At 43.7% G+C, this 27,846-nt stretch overlaps 1 protein-coding gene across 1 annotated transcript in view; it reads left to right on the forward strand.

Annotated features, from left to right (window-relative positions):
- Positions 1 to 324: 324 nt before the first annotated feature.
- PLEC (plectin) overlaps positions 325 to 27,846 on the forward strand; it is a 54,955-nt gene continuing 27,433 nt past the window's right edge. The window contains 13 exon segments of the mRNA XM_072410598.1: positions 325 to 335; positions 4,609 to 4,698; positions 9,676 to 9,753; positions 11,403 to 11,495; positions 14,619 to 14,785; positions 20,327 to 20,442; positions 20,731 to 20,837; positions 20,921 to 21,040; positions 22,138 to 22,233; positions 22,317 to 22,444; positions 26,204 to 26,297; positions 26,654 to 26,808; positions 27,225 to 27,525. Of these exon segments, the coding sequence (XP_072266699.1) occupies positions 9,694 to 9,753; positions 11,403 to 11,495; positions 14,619 to 14,785; positions 20,327 to 20,442; positions 20,731 to 20,837; positions 20,921 to 21,040; positions 22,138 to 22,233; positions 22,317 to 22,444; positions 26,204 to 26,297; positions 26,654 to 26,808; positions 27,225 to 27,525 (1,437 nt within the window). The 5' untranslated portion in view covers positions 325 to 335; positions 4,609 to 4,698; positions 9,676 to 9,693.

The following is a 27,846-nucleotide window of genomic DNA, read 5'->3' on the forward strand; positions in this document are numbered from 1 at the left end:
TCCCTTTTGCCTCCAATTTTCTTTACCATCCTTGCTTTTTCACTGTCCCGCCCCTGCCTTCCTATTATTCCCGTCCCTGCTTTTTCACTATCCCGCCCCTGCCTTTTCATTATACCGCCCCTGCCTTTTCATTATACCGCCCCTGCCCTTTCATTATCCCGCCCCTGCCTGTGCATTGTCCTCCCCCTGCCCTTTCACAATCATTCTTCTGACCTTCTATTTTTATTTCCTTTCTTTTATACTCCTCCTTCCCTTCCAATACCTCAATCCTTTTGTCCTCGATTCTCTGTGTCCTCCGGTCTCTCCTGTTGGCTCCTCAGCACTGGAGAGCAGAGGTAGGTCCTCCATCTTTTCTCCTTGCTGTTCCTTCCATCTTTTGCCTGGTGCTCATTTTTTAATAACCCTGCCAGGCTGTGATGCGCATTAAAGGTTCTGTGTGGGTATAACCTGGATGGTGCATGACGTGATATTGTGTGTGGTTCATAATATATTGCATGACAGGTAATCCTCTCCATGTGTATAGAGACCTCATGTGTGCTCAGCAGACATTAATCACTTGTATTTCTCAGCTTCTCCCACAGAATTGTTTTCTGCTATTAACGTAAATAGGTATCGTGATGACGCTTGCTTGACCCGCTGTACACTCCCTTTCATTGATCTATATATAGTTAGAGGAACTTGGCCTGTGAGTTCATGGGGTCACTGGATCCAGATATCAGGGCAATACTAGCCTGTGCACTCTTCTCTCAGGCCAGGATCAGTTCTGTGCGTCCCTTCTGGCTGGCCCATATCGGCCATATGCGCCCCCTCTTTCAGGCCCATAGCTGCTCTGTGCACCCCCTTTTGGCAGGCCAGTATCGACCCTGTGCCCCCCCTCTGGCAGGCAAGGATTAGCCCTGTGCACTTGTCGGACCACCGCTGCCCCTGTGCACTCCTCTGTAAGCCCTTTATACCCCTTCAGGCCAGGACTGCCCCCCTGCACCCCTCTGTAGTGTGGTGTTGGGTGGCCTTTGTGTATAGATGCTGAGAACCTTCCCTGTATATAAAAATCCTTAAAATGTTAATTATTACAATTACTCCTTCCTAGAAGTCCATTATACCCCAAATGGGGCATTCTCACCATCCACAGCAATAAACCCCTGAATGCTGCAATCCCATTAATCTGTCCTGCAATGCCGAGCTATCCCTCCAGACATTGACCAGCCCCAGGAATGAGGAGTTATGGCTGTAAAGCTGGTCCAAGGGGTGGGAGGGTAAATTCCTTTCCATTATGGATGTGACACCTTAGACCATAGTCTGGGCGTCTCCTCCACACCCCACCTCGCTCTTATAGAAAATGTGTAGTTAACCATTTCATGTGTGCAATACAATCCTCACGCAGAATACCCTGTACATTATTATTACCATTACAGCCAAGAACTAGGAATACATACTTGTGCACTTTCCTGGCTCTCATGCCTTGCTGAACTGAACCTTTTCTTTAGTTATACTGATGCTGCTCAGTTAGATTTGTACATTTAAGCTTTCATGTGTCAGCCCGTGGTCTCTGTGCTCCGTGTTTGATGTGTGCCATGCATGTTCATATCTGGGTTGGCTGTAACATTCGCATGTCCTTGTACTGTCAGTCTCATCGCTATGCAGCTGTCCTCTTATTTCTACATCCGGCAGCGATCTCTGAATTATATATCATGGAAATTGTTGCTTGGTATGGATTCTATAATCCCTGCGTTGGAGAGCCGCACCCAGATCAGCTGACGGAAATCGCATTATGATGTCACAGCGAGCGTCATCATCATTAGAACTTCCTGACCAGCTAAATTCACATTGAACGCGCTTGTGTTCAGTCATTGGGGATTCCCCTATTTATTGTACAGCGCTGCGCAATATGTTGGCGCTATATAAATTATGTTTAATTATAATAATTGCATGTGCAGCCACTTTGTTGCTGATTCAGAACAAGCGAGTAAATCAGAATCTGCTTGATGGCTAAGAAGATGTTGAAGCCAGGAAATTAGCATTTCCTGAAGGGTATAATCAGTGCCAGCCCTTCGTATTGAGTCCATCCAATCATAAAGGAAAAATAAAATGTGATGTATTGCAGCCTATCACTCCTGAGATATGTTTAGTTTTTTTATTTTGCTGATTCAGCCATAAACACGTTTCTGTCCTGATCTGACCACTCTCATTTCTGTATTATTATTATTACACAGTATTATATAGCGGCGTCATATTACGCAGCCCTGTACAAAGTCTATAGTCATGTCACTAGCTCCCTTAAAGGAGCTCATGATCAAATGTCCCTACCATAGTCATATGTCCCTAATAAAGTCTAAGGTCAATTTTTGGGGGAAGCCAATTAACCAAATTGCATGTTTATGGAATGTGGAAGGAAACCGGAGTACCCGGAGGAAACCCACGCAAACACGGGGAGAACCTGCAAACTCCATGCAGATAATGTCCTGGCTGAGATTCCAACCTCGGACCCAGCACTGCAGCAAAGGCCAGAGTGCTAACCACTGAGCCACCGTGCTGCCTTATTAAAGCACAGCGTTGTCACTTTAGGACAGATCTTGCAGTACAACTACAACCTCCTCCCCACATTGAAATTGTATTGTAGTAGACAGAAGCTGTTAAAATTCAGCTTTCACTTCAGCTCTTGGCAGGATCAGCAGATATATTCTGTATTTCTACTGTTCTTGTCCTGAATAACATGAATGCAGACACCACATCTAAGGACTGGTAATCTGCAACGGATGACATTTTTGTTTCTGGGATCCCCGCGTGTCTTTGTCCGGATTTCACGGATTTTGTCTGCATTTTTACACAACAGACAGAGCATTGTGTGTGTGCGTTGTGTTGGAGGATAAAGCCGCCATTGTCACAGCGCTACACTCCATAACCCTATATTAAGTTATTAGCAGACCGGTTGCTTTGAAGTTTGGTGGGGCCGAGGTGTCGAGCTGGCTATGGGTAGGTGATGATGGCCAAATCGGACTGCAAATCCATCATTAGGCTTGGGGAGAGAACAATAGGGCGGATGTGGCATCCATGTGGCATTTCCTTCCTCCTTTATAACATTGCATACCCAATATAAGTCTAAAATGCCCATCATCCAATCATCTGTCTCCCTTTATCCAGCCACATGGAGTTTACATTCCACATGCAATCCTATTGGACCTTAATAGTCAGGGGAAGCCTAATGACAAAGATGGCGATTTTGCTGAGTTGGCAGAAAGATTGGAGCTACATATGGCGTCCACCTTCCGTTATTCCCAGCAGAAAGTTTTAGCAAATTTTTTCTAATAAAGACCACTGTAGCTCCAAGAACAAAGATGTCATTGAAGAAGGCTTCCCCGGTGTCATGAGCCCCCCAGGTTATTATAGAAGGAAGAAGGGGGGGTTTATGGAAAATGACTCATAGTCCGTGCGGTTCCAGGCCATGTAGCACATGCCTTCAATATGTAGAGCAGATCTGTGAAGAGCAGCGAGAACTGGCTCACATCTTCCATACGGACTGTTTATTTGGCCTTGGGGGTTCGGGAATACATTGGGTCCTTTATTTAGATTTTCCTGTTGCTCTCTGTAGGCGTTTCTGCAAGGTGAGTCCCTTGCCAGGAAAATGTGCCAGCTAGCCAGGAATCCTCTGCAAGGCTTGTTTATTATGCAGAATACCAGGGGGCTAAATCTGCCCTGGCTTGGGTAATAAATAGCTGTCCTTGCTGGATCTGCCTTGCAGTTGTCTCTATGCATTGGCCTTGTTTCTTTAAATATTGCATAATTCTCTCCAGCCACTTTTAGCCGGGCGCACCGCCCAGCACTTTTCAGTAAACCCTTGGTTGTTACTGAAAATTTGGGGCTGCCTCTCACCTACAGCTCCTTCTGTATTGGCATCGTAAGGATGAATTGCCCCTTGGCAGATGTGGGCCGCCCTGCGCCTCCAGTGCTGGATTCTCCGGGATCTGATCCTAGCCTCTGTTTACAATCTGCAGCTTTCTTATCGCTTTAAGCTGACACTGACTGGGTGAGGTCGCTGTTATTCCAGATGAAAGGTTAAATTCTACTTCATAAGCTGGCAGCACCCATGCCAAGTCCTCCACCCATTCCAATCATGCAGGCACTTCTGTATTAGCAACCCCTTGGGAAACTCTGGCTTTTCCCTACAGCCTTGCAGCACAGTGGATCTGTAACTTGGCTGCAGGATGATCTGATTGTCAGAAATTAGAATTACGATTTGTATTCAATATTCAATATTATTATACAGTATTTATACAGTGCCGATATTTTACACAGTGCTGTACAAAGTCCATAGTCATGTCACTAGCTGTCCCTCAAAGGAGCTCACAATCTAATGTCCCACCATAGTCATATGTCATTAAATCAGTCTAAATTCAATTTTGGGGGGAAGCCAATTAACCTAACTGCATGTTTTTGGAGTGTGGGAGAAAATCAGAGTACCCGGAAGAAACCTACACAAACGTTGGGAGAACTTGCAAACTCCATGCAGATAGTGTGCTGGGCGAGATTCCAACCTGCGTGCTAACCACTGAGCTACCCTATTGCCTGTGCAGGCAATGAACTGATCCATTATCTTTTTCTTTCTTTTTTTAGGCTCAGCGTCACGTCAATGATCTGTATGAAGACCTCCGCGATGGACACAACCTCATCTCCCTGCTGGAAGTCCTCTCCGGGGAGACCCTGGTGAGTGTGATGCCACCCTCAGAGCGGAATATGGTATTGCAGCTTCTGCACTGCTCACCTTTCATTACTAATGTTACCCCCATAGTCCGATCTTCTCTTCTTTCATCAGCAGCACACAGCAGGGTAATGTAGATCAGGTCAAACATTTCCTTTTTATGAAGGAGCTGCAGCTGCAAATTTGCACACACACAGAAAAGTCTCCAGCATTTAGCAGCCACAAGCATCAGGAAGCAGCAAAAGTCTTGGATACATTCTTAGCATGTTCCAATATACAGCAGTGTTCTCCCCGGCCCCTTTTAGCAGGGCACACTACCCGGCACTTTTTAGTAACCAGCCAGCATTTTTTGGGTGATTACTGAAGAGTTGGGTCACAATCCAGGGGCTGCAATCGACCTACAATTTCTTCCCACCCATTAAAAAATGTCTGGGTTGAAACACTGTACAGCAACAGTATCATCCAGTCCTGGAAGTATAATTATTAAACAGTATTTATATAACACCAACATATGACATAGAGCTGTACAATAAATAGAGGTTGCAAATGACAGACAGACACAGACAGTGACACAGGAGGAGGAGAGAACCCTGACCCGAAGAGCTTACAATCTAAGAGTAGATGGTAACCCTGGAGGATGCCCGAACAAAGATGGCTCAGTCATTTAGAAAAGCGGATGAAGGCATTGCCTGGAGGAGCCCATTACTAAGCATGGGAGAAAATATCGGACGCTGCGTCCTACACCTCCTCTTCCGAGAGTGAAGGTTTATGGGTGGCTGATATATTTAATTCTATATTTAATAACAGGGAGGGGTTATGAAAATAATAAGACATTAAAACATTTCCTAAATACTTACTAAGTACTCATCTTAATTCCAGCCAGAGCGTTATTTGATTTTATAGCTTTGGATGATTGACAACCGGAGAACGCAGCATCTGAATCCTCCCAGCCACAGAATAGACAGAAATCCCATCATAGGGCCAAATGATTGTAGTTTTATAGCACCGACATATTCTGTAGTGCAGTAGAATAGAGGCGGCATATTAGTGTTAACCCCATCCATGGATGTGCCCCCTGTTCCCACCTCGCCACCCCCCGCACCCCACATCTGCCCCATATCACTGCAGCCATATTGTAGTCCCTGCTGGGACTTTGCAGGTGTCAGTGCTGACAATAACAGGAAGCCGCAGTCAGGAATTCAGACTCCGGCCTGACCGGTCCGTGTGAACAAAATCATTTAACACCCAAGACAAACCGGAGTGCTCAGCTAAAAAAAGCTGTGTGTACTTTGCAGGTAGTTTTTCTTTCTAGCGCACAATGCTATCAGAGCATAGAAAGCTATTTTCAGATTGCAGAGCAGAGGTGAATCGGAGAAAGGGTGGAGGGCAGATTGGGACAACCTGTAAGCTGCCCCCTGCAGGTTACAGGATGTACAATAGGGTAGACGGGCTGGGTAACAATTAGGGCGAGCTGCACACATAATCTCTCATAATCCGTCATTCTCATCCGCATCCTCTCTTTAACCTATTAACACTTCTGCTCGGATAAAGCCCACCTTTCTCTTTCTCCCCTTTATCTCCCTCCTGTGCTGGATTCTGCCCTGACCTTTGCCCTGTGCCCTTTGCTCCCTTCTTGCACTGCTGTTGCTGGGTAGCCGAGGGAACGGGACGTTATCCGGAACTTGCGGTTGGTGAGTGCCAAAGGGCCCCGTGTCTGCACCCAGCATGGTTTACCGTGGCATGCTGCCCTGCCATTGGCTGGCCCCTGGTGTGATGTCATTTCCTGAACCTATACAGGGGCACAATGTTACCCCACTCCATAGGACAAGATGCCCCCAGGCTTCTCTCACATGGTGTCTGCAGAACACAAATTGTGCAGAATTTTAGGATGTAGGCTCAATATATTAGTTTTAGTTAAAGTCAATCACATGAAACTGTTAGGTACAACACTCTCATGTGCCATTCTTTGGTTTCCATGTTACTTACGTGGCACAATGATGAGGTCAGGAGGTTGTAATGGCCACTCCATCCACTGAAGATTTAACTTTATTCTTCACTGCACCTCATGTGCAGATTTTGGAGCTGATATCTTATATCTTCACCACCATGCTTCACAGTAGGGATTGTGGGCTAGACCACCATAGATGATGGTCTTCTTTTTGTTCATATGGTGAAAGAAGGGTTGTATTATAGTTGTGAAGCCTTTTCTTTATAAATACATATCCAGTGTACAACCACATACTTATATATATATATACGTCCACACACATAGCATCCAAGTTTATCATATCAAACATATACATGTGAATTACTACAGTCATGTGACCTACAACACTGCACCATGTGACATTATTATTGGATTGGTATTGGGGGAATTTGTTCCTCAGGGGATGACATCACACCAAGCCAGCCTATTAGGTCGTATCTAAAACCTCTGCTAACACGTGATTGGTGGGTTTTGTGTTGGATATGTGTGGATTGGCATGTCTTTGAGCAGATGAATCCCCCCCAGAAACCTTGCACGAATAATTGTGATGATTAAATGAAACAAATAATTTCATGAACAATGAGAAGAGATACAAGGAGGTGCAGAGGGCTCCGAATGTTACTGCAAGACCCTGCGGGGGTGACACTGTCCGCCCCTCTTCTGTCTCACATGTTGTAAGAAATGGGGGAAGAAATAAATACCGATGAGCATCCTAGATAGAAATCTGAGGATCAATGTGTTTATAGGAAGATTTTTTTCCTTTTTTTTTCTAAATGTAATTCAGAATAGTTTAAGGCTTCCTCAATGTTCTCCCCAGGTCCTTTTAGCTGGGTGCACCACCCGGCACTTTTCAGTAACTACCCGGCTGTTATTACTGAAGAGTTGGGTCACAATAAAGGGGCTGACACCCGGCTACAATTTGGCTTAAAAAAGTGTCCGCGTTAAACACTGTAATTATCCTTCTTCCCCTCTGAGAATAATCCATCCTATAGCAGAGACAACGATCACTCACCCCCAGAACCTCCATATCTGTAGAAGAAACTCAGTGATGACAGTGTGGGCCGGCAAGTGTTTGAAATTGTTGCAAGGATAAAGAATGTGAAAAGTGCTTTGCCAGAACATGTGTCTGCCGCCAAAGTTTCTATTTCGAGGAATTTAGTAGCTGAGCAGTTGGTTGTACACAAACACGTATGCATTCATACTCCCTTGCCGCTGTATACTATTGCAATGGCTACCCCCCCCCTGTCTGGGTTACACCTGAGGATTGCAGTGGGCATGCAAATTAATATAATTATAGCCACTACTCTGCCCTGGCTGGGTGATTCTGAATTCCTGCCCTGTTGGGGACACAAAACTGAAATTGTTACAATGGACAGGGAACAGCGCCTCCTAGTGGTGGGGAGATAACTGACCCTCAGTAATGGGCTTTCTGTATTCTCAGTGTTACTGCAAGCAACTGAAGTCCTTAAAGGAATAACATTCCATTTTTTTTTAATAATTGCTAACAGAAAACATAAATGTTGCAGCATTTACACACAATTTATGGAGAGTGCAGCTTCTCCGGTGCCTTGCTGACCACAAAGCGATGAAATGATCTTTGCAATTTGGTGTGGATTTTGTTGTCAGTCACCCAATTACTGAGCATTCCCAGAATGACGGTCATTATCCAAGGATGGGCCACACACCAATGCATATGACTACATTGATTGGGATCACTAATTATCAGTTTATTCTCTCCATAACATCCCATTACTCATAAAACCAGATTGGTCCACGTAATGCTGTTCGTACAAAATTAACATCAATAACGGCTCTTATCCTGGCGTGTTTTATTTCTGGTTTTTATATTGTCACAGATGAGTGCAACCTATACCAGAGCGATGTATAAACCAGAACTCGGAGACACTACAGAAAAAAAATCATCATTTATTAATCCTCCATCGGGTGGCGCTCTGCAGGGGCACGTTACAAACCCTCCATTGTCTCCAGTATTATGATTGGAATATGGATGTTGGTTGCAGCCACTCTTTGCTATTTGTCATGTGAATTATGTGAATTCTCTGCCAATATTTGGCTGCAGCACAGTCTGAGATGGCCGCTCCGGTGTGAAAGGCCATTTCCTCCATGCAGTTTGCCTTTGAAAACCTTTCCTCTCCTCTTCTGAAAGGAAATGTCTTTCTAGAGGGTGGACGTCCATGGGATTTCCTGAATGTCCCTTTATGATTCTGGAAATAACATGAAATTCCCACCAGCTGTTTTCCTCCCATTGAGATATTACATATTTATATTTTTTAATTCATACAAAAAGTCGTTGCTTTAAATACCCAGTAGGGTCGTCACCATGCAGGTTCTGCGCTATATTACCAATGGTTCCCTATATTTTTTATTTGCAGCTTCTTTCATTGGTGGGTGCAATAGTTTAATTTGCATATCTACTCCATATCTTCTGTACCGTGCAACATTATTATTATACAGTATTCATATAGCGCCAACATATTACGTAGCCCTGTACATGTAGCCATTGTCATGTCACTAGCTGTCTCTCAAAGGAGCTCACAATCTAAGATCAATTTTGGGGGGAACCTATTTACCCTAACTGCATGTTTATGAGTACCCGGAGGAAACCCACACAAAAACGAGGCGAACCTGCAAACTCCATGCAGATAGTGTCCTGGCTGAGATCTGAATCTGGGATCCAGTGCTGCAAATGCCACCATGCCGTCCATATCAGAAACCTGAGTTTTGGGGATTTCCGTGCCATCAAGCAAGGTTATACTAATATTGTGATAAATCCCCAGGAAACTAACTCTGCATTATAGCCGGTGACATCGTCCATAGAACCACAACCAGCGCCACAAGCATGACGTCCTCACACCCCCAGTGTGCTGTGGGGTGTTCAGCCCTGTGTGTGTTTGTATTGAGGGATGAGTGTCAGGGATGTCTATGCTGCACTGTGACATTACCACTCTTATGATCTTTTTGTCTTGTATTGCAGCCCCGGGAGAAAGGCCGCATGCGCTTCCATAAACTGCAGAACGTACAGATTGCCCTGGATTTCCTGAAACTGCGGCAGGTAAGGTGTCCGGCATGCCAGACTTGTTATCCCCTCTTATCCGGATGCTCCAATGGTTGGCTTTGTTTACTGCACACAGCCGATGTCTCCAGCTGGTGGTCTGTGGGAATGTTATCGTGTAGAAGGGTTTGAACACCTGTGATAATTTTAGGGCTCTCCACCCTGCACTGCAAAGGTTCCCTTAAAGCAGAACTAAACCCAAAATAAAAAAAAAATCACCCTTGCCTTTAATACCGCAGAGCCGTCTATCCATTGGGAGGTTTCTAAGTTTGGATCTCGCGTCGTCCCGGTATCCAACTTCGGCCCGATGCCGACATCTTCTCTCTTTTTCCGGGTTCTTTTTCCTACATCACTGATCTGGCACTGATCTGGCACGAGATCGGGTGACGTAGAAGGGGAAAAAAGATTGCTGATTTTACTGCGCATGTGTGAGATCCGCAATTTTTTTTCTTTAAATAAAGCAAGGGCTTCTTCTGCTTATGCCTGAGATCAGGGTATGCACAAAAGGAGCACCAAGAGCCTCTCTGGATGCGTGGCGTAGGTATGCAGTACACTTTTTTTATTTTTTAAAATACAATTTTTATTTTAAATAAAAAAGTTGTCCACCCTTTTATGAAAAGTAAACATTTTGAGTTTAGGTCCACTTTAAGAGTGCCAGGCAAAAAGAAAGGTCCAAATAAATGGCCAGCACATCCAAGAAAGTATCATTACAGCCTTAACTAAAGCATAAAAACATAACATATATAAAGCATCAATATAACAACAAAAGCATCATTCTGACAATATTTTGAGAACATGTGGCTCTCTTTTAAGGGAAAAGGAAGCCATGTGTGCTTTATGGTGGAAAAGGAAAATTCATAGTAAGTCAGGTTGAAAAAACATAAGTCCATCAAGTTTAACCACTAGGTAAATAAACATATCCCAGATATAAAACCCAATTTACATAGTTGATCCAGAGGAAGGCAAAAAATAATCCCTCTATAAACGCCTGATACAATTTGCTCCAATGAAAAAAAAATCCCCAGTTATATTCTGTTGTTCTAGAAATCATCCAGCTTTTTCTTAAAGCAATCTATAGAACTTGCTGAAACTACTTCCTGAGGGAGCCGATTCACATTTTTACAGACCTTACAGTAAAGAATCCCTTCCCTAATACGGAGATTAAATTTCTTTTTCTCCAAAATAAATATAATTTTTTTCCTTTGCTGCTATAAGGTTACTTTTGTTCCTTTTGTTTTATCTGCTGGCCATAAAAAGTTTTGGTTGCACCTCTACTTTATATTGATTGTAGTTGAGACAAGGTAAGAAGTGTTCATAGCTGAGATAAGCCATTGCCTTTAATCTCTTCCTAACATTGCAACCTCGGTCAGTTCACAAGCTGATGGCAGAATTGAGTGATTCATCCCTAGAAATATCATTTCATGAATTGTCCCTCGTCTGTGTTTATCTTCCATCTGCTCCACTGATTCTCAATAGTCCAAAGAAACAAATGAAGGGTTTCAGTTCTTAGGCTCATTGATTTTACATTGGTGATGGAGGTTTTAGCCAAATGCTGTAAATGCACAATTTGTCTGGAATGTTTCCCCTGGGTGAATGGCTTTTTATTTTTATTTTTTTGAGTTTTTAAAAAATTTTTGTTCCTCTTGCAGGTTAAACTTGTGAACATTCGAAATGATGACATGGCAGATGGAAACCCCAAGCTGACTCTCGGTTTAATCTGGACCATAATCCTTCACTTCCAGGTAATTGGTGTTACATTGACACTGTGGTCGGTCAGGTGAAATGCTTGGAGTGATGTGATGGGTGTGGGTGGATGTGCCAGGGATATGGTGGCACCAGTCAGGTGTCCTGGGGATTGGGTGGCCCAGCTTAGGTGAGCAGGTAAAATGCGGTTAGTGGGTAGGTCAGATGTGCCACTGTGGCCGACCAGGTCCGGTGTGCCGGCACCATGGCAGACCAGGTCTGATCTGCAGGCACCCTGGCAGACCAGAAATGATGTGCCGGCACCCTGGCAGACCAGGTCCGATGTGCCGGCACCGTGGCGCACCAGGTCCGATGTGCCGGCACGTTTGATGTGCCGGCACAGTGGCGGACCAGGTTTGATGTGTGTAGGGATATGGTCACTCAGGTCTGGTGCGTTGGATATAGGTGGGCGATGTCAGCCATGCCCAAAAACCTGTTGGCACTGGTCCTGTGTGGCAGGGATATGATGACACAAGTAATGTGTTCATAGATATGGTGGCTCAGGTTTTTTAGCTATTGGTGGGCCATGCCAAATGTGCCAGGGACCTGCTGCATCTGTTGCAATCTGTAAAGCAGTTCTGTTTTTACATTTAATATCACCACAGAGTGCTGTCTGTATATGCAGCTTCCTCTTTCGCTCCTGTCGCTTGGCACATCTTGGCTCAGCTGGTCAGGCTGGCATACACTAAGTGCAGCTGGCGTGATCCACAGACTGCAGGGCGCGGTCAGGAGTGACTCACCCTCACCCCCCTTTTACTTATCATTTCCTGACTTGTTCCTGTGAGGAGGGGGAGAGCAGATTGGCAGAAAGGAGTGCGGCGCCTGATCTGTATATAACATGGTATAGATATTGTATCACGTCAATAGCCAGAATAATGGAAACCCTGCAAAAATAAGTTTACCTACTCCTGACATGTTAATATATTCAATTGCATAAACAAAGAAGTGCAAGCCTAAACTATGAACTGTGCAAAAGTTAGCAAGAAGATTTAGACTCTGCTAGGTGATGGACTTGCAATGGCCCTAACACCTTGCATATGGACCATAGGAAGGTCCATTAACCTCACTGATATCTGCATGGTTCAATATCGGGATATTTTTGTAAAATATTCAAATATACAGCAGACTCTCTATCATGGTAGGGGTTTCTGTTTTTCTGGCGGTGTTTTCTGCCAGGGCAGTGAGACATTGTCACATGTACCCTACGGATCACACACGGGCTGTCTCATAACATTTCCTGACGTCTCTGACATATGACTAACGGATGACTTTTTATTTTTATTTCTTTTGTGCCTTTTTACGCTGGGTGATTTGTGTTTTGCTTATTTATCAGAGATTCCAAGCACGGGGATGGCACAATGCCTGTTTTGGGTCCTTCATTTTTATTGAATGTTTATTTCATTTTGAAAGTCACATGTTTAAGGGACGCCCGCCATAAACACCAGCTGAGAATGTGATCATGTGATCACAGGGACGCTGGCATTGCCCTCCATATATTCTGGGCATGTAAACTATTCTGCCATATCAAAGCTGCAGAGGAAAACTGTACCCTGACCCACAGACTGTGTACCCACAGGCCTATCCTAAGCCCTATCACTTCCATATTTCATGGGACTGCCACATTACAAGAGACTGAAAAATGGCTACTTTATTACAAGAGACTGAAAAATGGCTACATTATTACAAGAGACTGCTACTGTGTTCTCAAGTTTCATAAGACTGCTAGAGATTTCTCTCAAGTAACAGGAAACTGCTAGAGATTGCACTTGTGTTACAAGAGACTGCTAGAGGTTACACTCCAGTTACATGAGATTGTTAGAGGTTGCTCTTATGTTACAGGAGACTGGTAGAGGTTGCTCTCAAGTTACATGAGATGGCATCATAAAGCGTTGAAGCTCAGAGGGTTAATGATTGGGCACATCAGTGCAAAGCAAATCAAAGCTTGAAATCCATGCCGTCATTTTACTGATGATGTGCATAAAAATCTTTCTTTCTTTGAACATGGTTGGAACAGATTTTGTACTAGAGACTGTTTCATGTTGCTGGAGACTGTTGGAGACTACCCTTATGTTGCTGGACTGTTGCAAGAGATTTCTAGAGACTGTTTGTGTGTTACAGAAGACTGTTCGTATGTCACAAGTGACTGCTAGGGACTGCCCATTTGCTAGAGACCTCCCTTCTGTTAGAGGAGACTGCCCCTATATTTCAGGAGACCACCCTTACCTTACAGGAGGTTTATATAGACTGCTCTTATGTTACAGATAACTAAAGACAATTTAAAGACTGCTTTTCTTATGTTACAGGAGACTTCTAGAGACTGTTCCTGTCCTACACTATACTGCTCTCTAGTGTCTGCTCCATGTAACAAAGAAATGAGACACCTCTGTCTTTAAGCTGGGTTGGAAGAAGCTGTAGGCGGGTGGCAGCCCCTGTATTGTGATCCAACTATTTAGTAACCACCCAAAAACAGCCGGGTGCTTACTAAAAAGTGCCGGGTGGTGCACCCAGCTAAAAGGGCCTGGGGAAAACATTGAGGAAGCCTTAAACTATTCCTAAGTAATACAGAACTCCTGGGCCAATTGTTCATTCAGCCCAATGGCATGATTTGTCACTGCTTCATAGCTTTATTATTATTATTAATAAACAGGATTTATATAGCGCCAACATATTACCCAGCGCTGTACAATAAATAGGGGTTGCAAATGACCAACAGATACAGACAGTGACACAGGAGGAGAGAACCCTGCCCCAAAGAGCTTACAATCCAGGAGATTATAGCTTTATATATAAATTGGAGGTCCATACTTCTCCCCTGCACACCCACCTACTATTCTTAGTCCTAGGGATCCATGTGATTGCATTCGATTCCCCCTTTTGCCTGATGTAGCAATGGTTTGTGGTTAGTTTGTGGTGAGTAGTGGGCATATTTTTGAGGAAGTGCCATCATTGTCATGTTTTGCAGAAGGGTCTCCTGGTTTGTGAGTTGTATACAGCAGCAATCTTCCAATATTCAGCAGGCTGTTGCTGGGATGATGGGAGTTGTAGTGATGTGACAATGTCAGGCTGTACAATATTTGGTGTTTGTGATGGGATTCTGTAACATTTTTATCCTTTGTTTTCAGATCTCAGACATTCAGGTCACCGGGCAGTCAGAGGATATGACCGCCAAAGAGAAACTCCTGCTGTGGTCACAGCGCATGACAGAAGGCTACCAGGGTCTGCGCTGCGAAAACTTCACCAGTGACTGGCGAAACGGTCGCCTCTTCAATGCCATCATTCACCGACACAAGTAAGTAAAGTGAATGTTCATCCTGTGCAATGGTGCTGGATGAGTCTTTTCCCTGCACAGCCATAGGTAGGCAAACAGTGGGAAGGCTCCCTAACCCACATGCAGAAAAAGCACCCCGAGGGATATTTTGGGATTGGCTGATCTTTTCCAGGCCCGTCCCTGCTTGGCGAGGAATTTTATGCCCAGGGGGGTGCCGCAGAGATGAGAAATTCTTTTCGTTTTATGCTGGAGACTTGTCAGGACGAGAATGGTGTCATTTTTTAAAAGAGACGGGAGCGGGTGTGGTCTGATCCAGCTAATACTATTGCGTGTTGTCCTGCAGAGCATTGCACGCAGCTATAGCGGAATTACTGTGTGTGGCTTTTGTAGGATCTTTCCCAGTACAGCATGGTGCAGAGTATTCATTAGGGGCCGCTATGACCAATTCACCTGCATTACTCTAGGGGGTGCACAGTGACCTGCAGAGCATCATATCATCACAGCAGTTTATATATAGTGAGGTGCAGAGCATCACCCCCATAGTACAGTAATTGCACATGGTTCTCTGCAGAGCATCACAACTGCAGTACAGCAGGGTACACTCGGTAAAGTATAGCCCATCACTGCACAGTACAGCAAAGTACACATGGTAAGATACAGAGCATCACACCCACCTTACAGCAGGATACACATGGTGAGGTGCAGAGCATCACAACCGCCATACAGCCGGGTACACATGGTGAGGTGCAGAGCATCACAACCGCCATACAGCCGGATACAAATGGTGAGGTGCAGAGCTTCATACTTGCAAAACAGGAATGGAAACCTACCTAGTGAGCAGCAGAACATCACACCTTCAGTAAAGCACTAAGGTACAGATCATCACTACCTGCAGCGTATACATGGTAAACGACAGAGTATCACACCCACAATCCTGCATTTTTAGCATAGTAAGTTGCAGAGCATCACACCTGCAAACAGCAAGCATCACACAGTGAGGTGCAGTACATCACATGTGCAGTACAGCAAGGATTTACATGGTGAGAACAGATAATCACATCACAGCAGTCCAGCAGGAACCACATGGTGAGGTGCAGAGCATCTCACACCCAGCACAGCAGGGTACAGGTTGTGATCTACAGCGTATCACCCCCACAGTACACAGGAAACATATGGCGATCTGCAGACCATTACACCCTGAGAACAGCAGGATACACATAATGGGGTAGTATACCTGCAGGGTGCATTGAGTGATCTGCATAACATCTCCCCTGGGCTCTATAAAATCCGATTGGCGTCCTGGCACAGTCACTGTTAGGATATTTCTCTCGTGCCGCAACATGAAATTTTCCACCAGCCAAAAACAATGCTGAGCCAGAGACAATGTGTGTTCCTAATGCAAGTCCGTACAAAGAACAGAACCAGCCCCATCTGTGGTCAGGAGCCTCTCTCACACCTATAGGTGCCTTACATGACGTCTGTATAATCCGAGCCCGTCTGTGGTCAGGAGCTACTACAGCTATAGGCCTCATATATGACGTATGTATGAGTGCAAACCCAGCCCGTCTGGTCATGTGCCCCTTCTGCACCCATGGGTGCATACATGACATCTGTATAATCCAATTAGAGTACAAACCCAGCCCATCTGTGATCAGGAAGCCTCTCCTACACCTATAGGTGCCATACATGATGTGTGTATAATCCAGGCAGAGTACAAACCCAGCCTGTCTGTGGTCAGGTGCCCTTCCTGTACCTATATATGATGTGAGTATGATTGGTGCAGAGTACAGGAACCCCAGCGTACTTTTATCTGACAATACAATGGTGACATTTTCCTTCTGGTAAGAGTAAAAGTGAAGAACTTTCATAATTTTACCCATTACAAATTTACATCCAGGCAAACAAATAGTTGTGCAAACCAAGCATATAAAGAAATTGAGGAAATTAACTTTTATAATCCCCGGAACCAATAAAATCTTACCAAGCTGCCCAAAGCATCCAATCAGAGACATTATATAAACTTCTGACTCCGAGCAGAATAATATAATCTGGAACCTAATTGCACCGATGCCAATTTTGGGAGATCAGGGAGGACATCCTGGTCTATCAGAAGTCCTTGCCATTTGTGGTCTCCTCAGGTGCTCTCCTTTAGTTCTTTCTCATGTATCTGACTGTCTCTTTCATATTTCTGAGCTGGAGATAACTCTACCCCCTGACAAGTGTTGCCCGCATAGCTGTGCCACCCTCTAGACTGTAACCCGTTGTGTGTTTTATTTGTCAGATGGGGTGGAGATCTGACTCCTTCCACAGGTAGCCAGAGGCAACATTTTGCAGCGTCTTTCTCCCTCCCTTGCGTTCTCCTCCTTTTTATTATTTTTTTTAATCGCTGTATAACATGTATAAACATGGCGGAGTTGTCACGCCCAAAGCTTTAGCTCCTCTCAGACACACACCCGACCCGTGGCAGAGAACAGACATTTGTTCTGCAGCATCATCTTGAAGAGTGGAACCATTGTGAAGGAAAAATTGGACACCTCGGAGAGATTCATGTGTGATGCCAAAGACCTTTCCTGAGCCTCCGGAAAGATTGGCAGTGCCAGGCGATGTTTTTTTTTTCCTCTCCTGGGTTTTGTCTTTTGCTGTCTCTCCAGTTGCAGTGTAGTCTGTAGACAAAGGCTTGGGATGTAACTGGAGACCAAAGAGCTGAGGAAGACACAGCGGGAGGCGTTGGGAAGATATTGATACTTTGGATGAGGAGTCAGCGATCGGATGCTAAGAAGTAAAGACGGAGGAGTCTAGGCAGAGTTTGGTTTGCAGGTTGGCTTTGGAGAAGTCTTTATAACCCATAATGGATAATATGAATCTCGAGGGGCAAAAACGGAAGAAGGGAAAGCAGAAGAGAACTTCCAAAAACCAATCCGGCAAGGCCCGCAGCCAGCGTACCCAACCACTGGACCGAGTGTTGATGCTCTGCGATGACCTCCCATCAGAGAATGGATATAGTTCTTCTGAGTGCTCGGAAATGGTGAACGAATCGGAAACGGATCGCTCCAGCGTCTACCTGGGATCGGTCTACTCCATCCGCTCAGAGCTGCAGCTGAAAGAATTGTATGATGCACAATTTTTCTTTTTTCATGTGGTGCTGGGTGCAGGTGACAGGACATCTCTAGGTGGAATATTGGATATGCATTGGATATGTGTGATTTTTATAGACAGGTGGCATCCTCTGTATTGTGACCCAGCTCCTCAGTAATCACCTGAATACAGCCCGGTAGTTACTGAAAAGTGCCGGGTGCTGCACTCAGCTAAAAGTGCCTGGGAAGAACACTGATTTTGGAAACCAGACACATAGCTGTCACATTCCTGGGAGACAGCTGAATTTCCCGTTGCCATTCTCTTTTATTATAATGTCTATGGTGATCTGACAGATCATTAACTTATCCTAAAAATCTTCAGCATCCATTGCAGAGATTTCCCTGCATGCTAGGCAATGACAGGATGCAAACATGCAGTCACTTTTGAATTGTTTGCAAAGGTGCAGCCTCTGGCTCTGTCATCATCATCTGGTTTTCAATACTTGCACAAGGGGACAGTTTAGCTCTGCTAGTTTAATGCTTGTTCCAAGTCTTTGACATACAAAAGGGTGAAGGCTGATTTGCAGCTTATGATCTAGATGAGCTACAGTAGCTAATATACTCTGTAAGCATCCATGCAGAATAGAATACTCTTTTACATCTATAGATATGGAAAAAAGTGTGTTGATTTCCATAAGTGTAAAAGTTCAGCCTATGCATTTGTTAATGTGCAGCACTGCATGCAGTATGGTGCGTGCTGTGTGTTTGTGTTCTTGCCGGTGGTATCTATACACCTAGAATATCTTCTTTCCATCACCAGGAATAGGAGACACGCATGTGTAATCCAACACCAAACTTGTATGCAACCTTGCACCTGTGGGGGATCCGCGCATGGCGTGATAAATATCTCCGCTGTATAGGTCTAGCGGTCTGGTTGATGTAGATTTACTTAATAAGGAAAGAAGAGAAGCGCAGTAGCCTAAAGCAATACAGTTTAACGTTTTCATCTTGAAAATTATTCTGAATTGCTAGATAAGGCAGCATAATTTCTACCTACAGGGAAAGCAGCTTTGTCACCATTGGAAGTATTTGGGGGTTACAAAACTTCTCCTCTTTTCCATACTATAGGGGTGAGGGGTTCTGGAGATTACAGATGAACATAGCAGGGCTGGTGACACAATTTAGGATTTCAGTTCACCCATCTCAGGCCACATAGAAAGCTCTCAAGATTTCAGGAAGATCCACTGGTATCAAACATATATACCAAAACATGTTCAATGGTGTATTTACTGGATCAAAAGAAAAGTTCCATGCACTTTAAACTGCTTTTGGCACCTTTTATTAATTGGAGTATCTGGCTAATTCAGTTGCAATTTCAACAAATGTTGTATATACCGGGCAGCTATTCCCCTCACCTTGTATACAGGTGCTCTTTAAGAGTATACAGGTACTCTTTAAGGGTGCGATGTATCACATTATTCCAGCATCTGTTATCCTGGCCGCCAGGAGGGAGAATGATTAATGAATTAATAATGTATGCAGGTTGGACTAGTCATAGAAATGCTTTGTTCTATTGGAAGTGACAGCAATGAATGAATTGGTCACTCTCCAGATGGCACGTCGGATGCAGTAAACATTTAAAGATTTTCTGCAGGAAATGGTGCATTGAGTTTGATATTGCAGATTTTGCATCTATGTTTCAGAAGTAAAATTTCCTATTCCTTCTATAATAATTAGGCCAGAACCAGTATTCCTTTATCATCTTCAGCATGTGTCCTGTACAGTAATCTGGCGGTCAGAATCCTCCTATTATCAACAGAAAATATCTGTCAGATGGATTAGTTAGGAGTGACACAAGACAGACTGGTTGATTTTGGATAATCTCTTCTGATTGTTCTTCTCAAATACAAACAGTTCTGAATTCTGAGACAAATGTGCAATATGTGCATTGTGCCATCTGTCGGCGCCACGGCGCCATCTCATGGTCAGGTGTCACGGCGTCATCTGTGGGGTGTCATGGCATCATCTCTCATTCGGGTGTCGCGGCGCAATCTATTGATCAGGTTTCACAGCGTCATCTGTCAGTCGGGTGTCACATCATCACTTCCTTTTATGTCTCTGGACAGAAAGTCTGTCTAGCAGAGATACAAACAGTAAAAACCTAACAGGAATGATTATCAAGGTTTTATAATTTTTTTTCCCTGAAATATTTGGTGCTTTGGTCATGAATGGAGCCTCGGAAGTCAGTGTGGGCTTCCAGACTTCTTTGTAAAGAATTGTGTATCGGTCATAAACTGTTAGATGGATTGGTAAGATTCAAGAGCCTGCGCTCTAGCTGCCAGTTTATTACCGGTCATTATGTGATGCTTCATCAGCTCTCTCTGTATTATATGTAAGGTGGGAATTCAGGAGTTATATATTGGATTTGCTCTCTATGTACGTTAATCTTTTTCACAACAAATAACGGCATCTTATCTTCCCTCCACAGACCCATGCTGATCGATATGAACAGGGTGTACCGACAGACCAACCTGGAGAACCTGGATCAGGCCTTCACAGTAGCTGAGAGGGATTTGGGTGTCACCAGACTGCTGGACCCTGAGGGTGAGTTCTGAATTCTGGGTGTTCGGATATGAGGGGGATCTTTATTACAATGATCACAATGGCTGCTTATTGGTTTGCTGCATTGACCCTAAGTTTCCCAGCTTGCAAGAAGGAGGGTAAAATCCAAAAAAAGTAGAGTACACTACCAACTCTTATAGTTGCTTCTCCAGCTTGCAGCCATTAGTGATTTTTATCAACACTGTGCTGGTATATGGACCCTCTTAGACCCTTCAACATCCTATCTGTCCTCTATGAGCATATTGGTGAAAAGTTTCTTTATCTTCTCAGATGTGGATGTCCCTCAGCCAGATGAAAAATCCATTATCACATACGTGTCTTCCCTGTACGACGCCATGCCCAGAGTACCCGATGTGCAGGATGGGATCAGAGCCAACGTGAGTACCTGGGATATTGTGGGGAGAGGGGCAGAGTTGGTGCGGTAAACGATCTGTTGGTTTACTGTGACGTTTCCTGGCAGGAACTGGAGCTGCGGTGGCACGAATACTATGAGCGGGTCACCATGCTGCTGCAATGGATCAGACACTACACCGTTATCTTTGAGGAGAAGAGATTCCCAGCCAGCTATGAGGAGATTGAGGTATGTGGGGGTCGCAGATGTGAATTGTTCTGGGGATCACTGCTTCTCAATCACAGACTGGGATATGGGTTTTACCATTCCAACAGGCTAAAATGTGACTTTATTATCAACCCCACTCCAGACATATTTAAGGGTAAAAGCTGTTTCTGGTACATTGGGGTAGAAAAAGAGTCCGAGACCAAGGGTAAGAGCAGGAAAGAAGAGAAGTCTGGTATATAAGTGGTAAGAATATTATAAGGGTTTACAATGGGATGGAACAGAGACTTGGAACAGAAGAGGAGTTACTAAAGGGTGGGAGAGAATTAAGTTATAGAAGGGATTATTATGGAGTGAGGAATCTGGAAAAGGGTACAGAGGTGTAAAAATAGAGTCTGGTTTAAAAGGTTGCAGTCCATTGTAAGAATAGCCTAGCACACAGGGGGTTAAAGAAATACATCACAGAAGGGTTAACTATGAGTGGAGCAGGAAAAAGTGTTATTGGGGTAAAAGAGCCTGAAATAGAAAGGGAAACAGAAGTGCAGAGGAGTCTGGCACAGAGGGGGTTACAATGGAGGTAAATGAAGAGTGTCATTATAGAGGTAACAGAAGTGCAGAGAATGAGTCTGGCACAGAGGGGGTTACAATGGGGCAAAAAAAAAAAATCTAGCATAGAAGAGGCTACAAAAGTCCAGAAAGGAGTTTGGCACAGGATGGGTCACAGTGGAGCTTACAGCAGGGTAATTGTGACCATTGTGCGGTTCTACGGACCGTTGCGGTCTTCTCATATCGATCTGTGTCATATGATCAGATTGGACAATGCTGTCTGTGTCATAAGATAATGTGCAGATCGGATCCATGTGACTTGCGGTCTCTGGGAAATTTTCCCCTCTCTATACAGACACACAAAAACTTAAAAACATTTGTTGCGAGTAGATTCTTTATTTGGTCCTGTGATGTTATTGGCTATTATAGACATTCCATATGATATATATATGTACAATTCCATATGAATAGAAGTTCCTCTGATCCACACATAGCCTCCTATCAAAGATTCTATGTCCTATGCTGTTGTGTTAGGCTCCTATTTCTATTAACCCTTTTGTTCTTGTGCTGTATAGATCCTGTGGCGACAGTTCCTGAAGTTTAAAGAAACCGATCTTCCCAGTAAAGAGGCAGACAAGAACCAGTCCAAGATTCAGTATCAATCTCTGGAGGTGAGTACTCCGCAACAATAGATTTCTGTTGAAATGTTCTATTGGCCATGCACTTTTATCTGACTGCTGCCCTCTCACCATAGACTGCTGTGAAGTCTGGGCAGCTGAAGGTACCACCAGGGTATCACCCACTGGATGTCGAGAAGGAATGGGGGAAACTCCACGTGTCCATCCTGGAGAGGGAGAAACTGCTGCGGATAGAACTGGAAAGGTAAAACGATGATCTGCTAGTCATATCCATTCATATTGCTTTTATATAAAATGTGAAACGCCGGATTCGTCTATATTCCAAATAGGGTTTCTTTTAATAACTGACAAAATATTATTTTGGAAGAAAACAGTAGACTTTTTGGATATAAAACCAGTGAAGTTCCTATATAGAGTTGCTGTATAGAGCTCTGTAAGACATGCGAAGTTCATATATATTGATAGAGCTTCAGATAGATAGAAGAATAGATCTTACATAAAACTCCATACACAGAGGGCCTGATTTATTAAAGCTCCCCAAGACTGAAGAAGATGGACTATCATTGGAGAAACTGGGTGATCCGGCAGACCTGGAAGTGATCTGGCCCAGAACTAAAAACATTTCCATTTTATTTTTAAGAAATATATTCCAAGTTTGCTGGATCGCCCAGATTTACACATGATATTCTATCTTCTCCAGTCTTAGTAAGCTTTAATAAATCAGGCTCATTGATGGAGAAACCAGGAAGGTTCCTGTATAGAACACAGGAGAAGAAGAGGCATGTAAGGTTTCTTTATGGAGATCCAAATACACAACAGGAGAGGAGACCTGTGATATTTGTATATTGGTCTCCAGACACCGATGACAGGGAGATGGAGGGGGTTCCTATGTAGCTCTTGCACAGTTTGGAGGGGGGTTCTCTATAGACCTGTGGACAAAGGTGACCTGTAAGAATACTATAAAGTAGGTGAAAAGGAGATCTGAGGTTTTTCTATAGAGCTTTTGGGTATAGATAAAAAGAAAACATGGGAGGTTCCTTTAAACCGGTCAACTAGTAGGGTTCCTGTAAATAGCTTCAGGCACTGGTGTAAAGATCCATCAGGTTCCATTATAAATCTAAGGGGACTGGTGAACAAAACTGCTGGATTTTTGTAAACGGCTTTAGAGTCCGGTAACGGCTTTAGAGGCCAACCTGTGAGGTTCTTGTATAGACTTTCAGGCAGAGATTAAAAGGATGACCTATCAGGTTCCAATATAATGCTCCGGAGACAGGTGAAGAAAAGACCTGGAAGATATGAGTGCACAAATTCTGGAACTTGCTGATAAAAAATGGATTAATGATCCCAAAGCTCCATATTACTGTAGTAGGTTGGTTCTTGCAGTGATGATTAATAGAAGAAAAAGAAGAGAGAAGGGCTATTTAATGTACAGCGCTGTATATGTTGGCGCTATATAAATACTGTTCATTATTATTTTTATTATTAATAATTAATTTTATTAATAATTAAAGGGCTTTTTTAACTACAATAAATTTCTATGTTATAGAAACTTTTTGTAGCCAAAACAACCCTTCTATCTTTTTCTTTTATTACTTATTACAAACATTGAGGGGTGGCTATCTTTGAACGTCTAAGAGAAACTGGGAAGTTCGCTATCATACTTACTAAGTGAAAATGGTTCCCGCAGGGATTAGACTGTGTCCAAGAACATGGAGACTGCTCATTGCCATCGTCCAGTTGGCGTAGGTGGCTAGCTTAGAAAATGCAGGTAAAGCATCAGTCTCTATTAAGAAATGAGCCTGGTTGGGTGTGAAAAAAGGTCATTCTGGATACCTAGGGGGAAGAAATTTTGATAGGTTTGGATCTGAAAAACTTTAAAGGTCTGTAAGAATTGGTAAAGTGTAGAGCAGTGTTTCTCATCTTTTTTAACATGGGGGAATTAACTTTCAGGTCTTCAGGGAAACCCCTTCTATAATTATTATATCCACAGCTCACAGTACATTAGTATGGTGGTCAGTGGGAAGAATTCCTCTTACATTGCTGGCCATTGGGAAGAATGTCACCCCTACAGATAGCCAAAAAGACCATTGGTGTCACTTATACTGGCAGGAGAGGTGCAAAGTGCTCAAGGACCCCCCAGCAACCAATGGAGGAAACCTGGTTGACATCTGTTGTACAGACCACACACTCTGGGTCTAACCAGCCAAATGTGCACCCCGAGGTTTAAGGGTGGTCTGCTCCCTGCTTAGGTTTATTTCTTTATATAATCTATACAATGAGGAAACCTTTGAGCTTTCTATACATAAAAGAAATCTATATGGTTAACTATGGAGGAAACTCTAACCACATGAAATCACGCTGCATATTTAAGAAAAGTTATTTTGGGTAACTATGCATACTGCTACGTAAAAAGTATCAATTTGCACACCCTCAGTCCGCAGTAACCAGTGTTTGTGTTGGATACGGGGCCAGATTGGGATTTTTGTAATGACGTTTGGTACGGTGTAGCGGGTGAGGCGGGAGGCTTCCTCTATGACTCACCTCATACTGGGGAAGTCGTCCTACAAGTGGCAGGGAAAGTGAGAAGAGAGCAAAGTTTTGTGCAAAACAATTCTTTTGTGTAACCAGATAAAAGTTTTATCTGCTCTTAGCTTTGAATGTCATTCTGGATTGTAGATCAAAGATGACTTTTCTAGATATAATTGAATTATCTTGATGATAGAGGAACACATTGTCTAGCCTCCAGCTTTCTAAGAGTCACAGAAAAGCAGTTATGAGAAGGAACGGAAAAAGTTGATGCAGAGAATAAAGTTTGGTGAGTCACCCAGTAATTAGATCCAGGCTGTCAGATGCGGGCGGAGCGGGACGGAGGGGCGGACGGTGCTGCTGGCTCTCTGCATTGCACATCTGCGCGGTACGAGGACCCGGAGCTATGAGTGCAGGGAGCGCATGCTTCGGATAGGTGAGAACTACTTTAAAGGGGGTGGGGTCTGCAGAGCATCACTTCCTATGTCACACAGCCATATACCAGATGTCATTCCTGCTTTTTGGAAATCTGTATCTGCCTTGGTATACCGTGTCAGCCAGCAGTGTATCTGTCAATGTTCCGCCTCTAATTCTCATATTTGTTGAGGTTTATCTTGGGTAGTTTATAATGAGGGTGAGGCTGCTTCTATTCATCGACACAGAACAACCAGACAAATCTTTCATTATGTTCTTACAACACAACTTTACTTTTCTGATTGGTAGTACTGAAAGGGACTTGAACAAGATAGAAAATTTGTGCAGAGCCGCACTACTGTCATCTTCTAATGTTCTGACTATTGTGAGCTGGTGAAAGCTGACTTATAATTGGTCAGAAGAGTTTTCTGTATATTATTCTTTTATTATTTCATAACACTATTTGGAGTTTGTGGTGTTTAGGTATACTTTGGTCATACAGAGAAGAAAAAGGCTGCTCAGGGCAACCATCCAGGTGTTTAGTTGTCTCTTCTGGGGAAAATGGATGCAAAGTTCCATGCAAAGACCATTGTATGCTGACCATACACACAACATCCAAAATATGACTGCAAAAACCAAGCAACCCACCAGTAATGAGTTTCATGCATCACCAGAATTTGGTGGATTGTGAGGTCCAAACTGAGCACTTTAATGCAGTTTATAGAACGCTTGAAGGACCGGTAATATTATGACAGTCTTAAATTGGCTTTTTCTGTCCGGTTCCGATTGCAGAAAATGCACTCAATCAAAATCATTTTATATGTGATCAATTGCTTCATATTTTCAGCAGGCATTGAATATTTGATTGCTCTGCCATGTACATGGCCAACTTTACCAATCACATTGTGAATTTCAGGAAGTTCCACTTCAATGTCTCACCTTTGTAGCAGTTTGCAGGTTTTATTTATAGACCTGTATAAGATATTCCAGTTCTATCGAAAATACAAAGAAAAGCTGATTGTTCTGTATGTAAACGACTTAAACTAATGTTTCTGTTGGACAGATTGGAGCGTCTGCAACGCATTGTCAGCAAACTGCAAATGGAGTCGGGACTGTGCGAAGAGCAGCTGAACCAGGCTGATGCTTTGCTCCAAACGGTGAGTACTTTAAGCCATCTTATCTCCTCCGCCGGATGTGGCATAAAACGCTGAGACTTATTAAAATTTGTGCAGGTTTTTGATGCATCAAATTTGTGTTCATTTCAATTTCCAGTGCATTCACCAGTGTGTCAGTGTGCACTTATACTTGTAACTACAGATGGGACAAGATGTGTCTTGCCAGCTGTAGCGAAACACGCAAACTGAACTTACTGAAACTTATAGTCCACACGTGTTTAGGGACTAATGAATCAATTAAGATAACGCTAAATTAAAAGCATATGGTTGCAAGCAAATGCATACAATGGATAAAAATGAATGTGTTTATATAATTTTGGTGATTTTTCCATTCTTAGAATATTCGTCTGCTCAATGCTGGGAAACCACCACAGCGAGCTGGGGACATTGAGAGGGATCTGGATAAGGCAGACGCCATGATCCGTATACTATTCAATGATGTACAAGCTCTGAAAGATGGGCGCCATCCTCAGGGCGAGCAGATGTATCGCAGGTAAAGTACTGATAAACTAACTGTACAAAAGAGACTTTTCCTTGTTTCCTGTTTTTAAAATTAGACTAATAAATACAAAAACCGAAATACGATGTAAGGGGCCTATTAAAGCTCTGTCTCATTGTGGTCCATCATTGGGCCTGATTTATTAGGCTCTCTAACCCTGGTGAGGATACACTTTCGTCAGTGAGGCTGGGTGATCCAGCAAACCTTGAATAGATGTGGTCCAGGATTTAAAACATTTGCTAGCAAATAACTTTTGGAAATCCATTCCAGGTTTGCTGGATCACCCAGGTTCATTGATGAAAAGTGTATCTTCTCCAGCCTTGGAGAGCTTTAATAAATTGGGTTGGCTAAAGTACTAACATTACTTACTCCTAATGCTCAAATTCTTTATCTGTATTCTTTATCGACAGGGTTTACCGCCTCCACGAGCGACTGGTGGCCATCCGTACAGAATACAACCTGCGCATTAAGTCTGGAGCCACTCAGGTCATCACCCAAGTGACCCATGTCAGCCAGACCACTGAAATGGATGTCACCCTGCGCTACTTCCAGGATCTGCTGGCGTGGGTAGAAGAGAACCAGAAACGTATTAATTCTGCTGAGTGGGGATCCGACCTGCCCAGCGTGGAGTCCCAACTAGGAAGCCATCGTGGACTCCACCAGTCCATCAATGAGTTCCGGGCCAAGATAGAGCGAGCGCGGGCTGATGAGGTGAGCAATTTGCAGAGAGGACACAAGGGGACCTTCTTGTAGGCCTGGTCCAGTTTCATCCAACTATTTTATTACTACATTATAATATTATTAATACACCGTATTTATATAGCACTAACATATTATGCAGCACTGTACAAAGTCCATAGTCATGTCCCTACCATAGTCATATGTCTTTAATACAGTCTGAGGACAATTTTGGGGGGAAGCCAACTAACCTAACTGAATGTTTTTGTAATGTGGGAGGAAACTGAAGTACCCAGAGGAAACCCATGCAAACTCCATGCAGATAGTGCCCAGACTGATTTTCGAACCGGAAAC

Source organism: Pyxicephalus adspersus, chromosome 5 (assembly GCF_032062135.1).
Source record: "Pyxicephalus adspersus chromosome 5, UCB_Pads_2.0, whole genome shotgun sequence".
Lineage (NCBI taxonomy): Eukaryota > Metazoa > Chordata > Amphibia > Anura > Pyxicephalidae > Pyxicephalus > Pyxicephalus adspersus.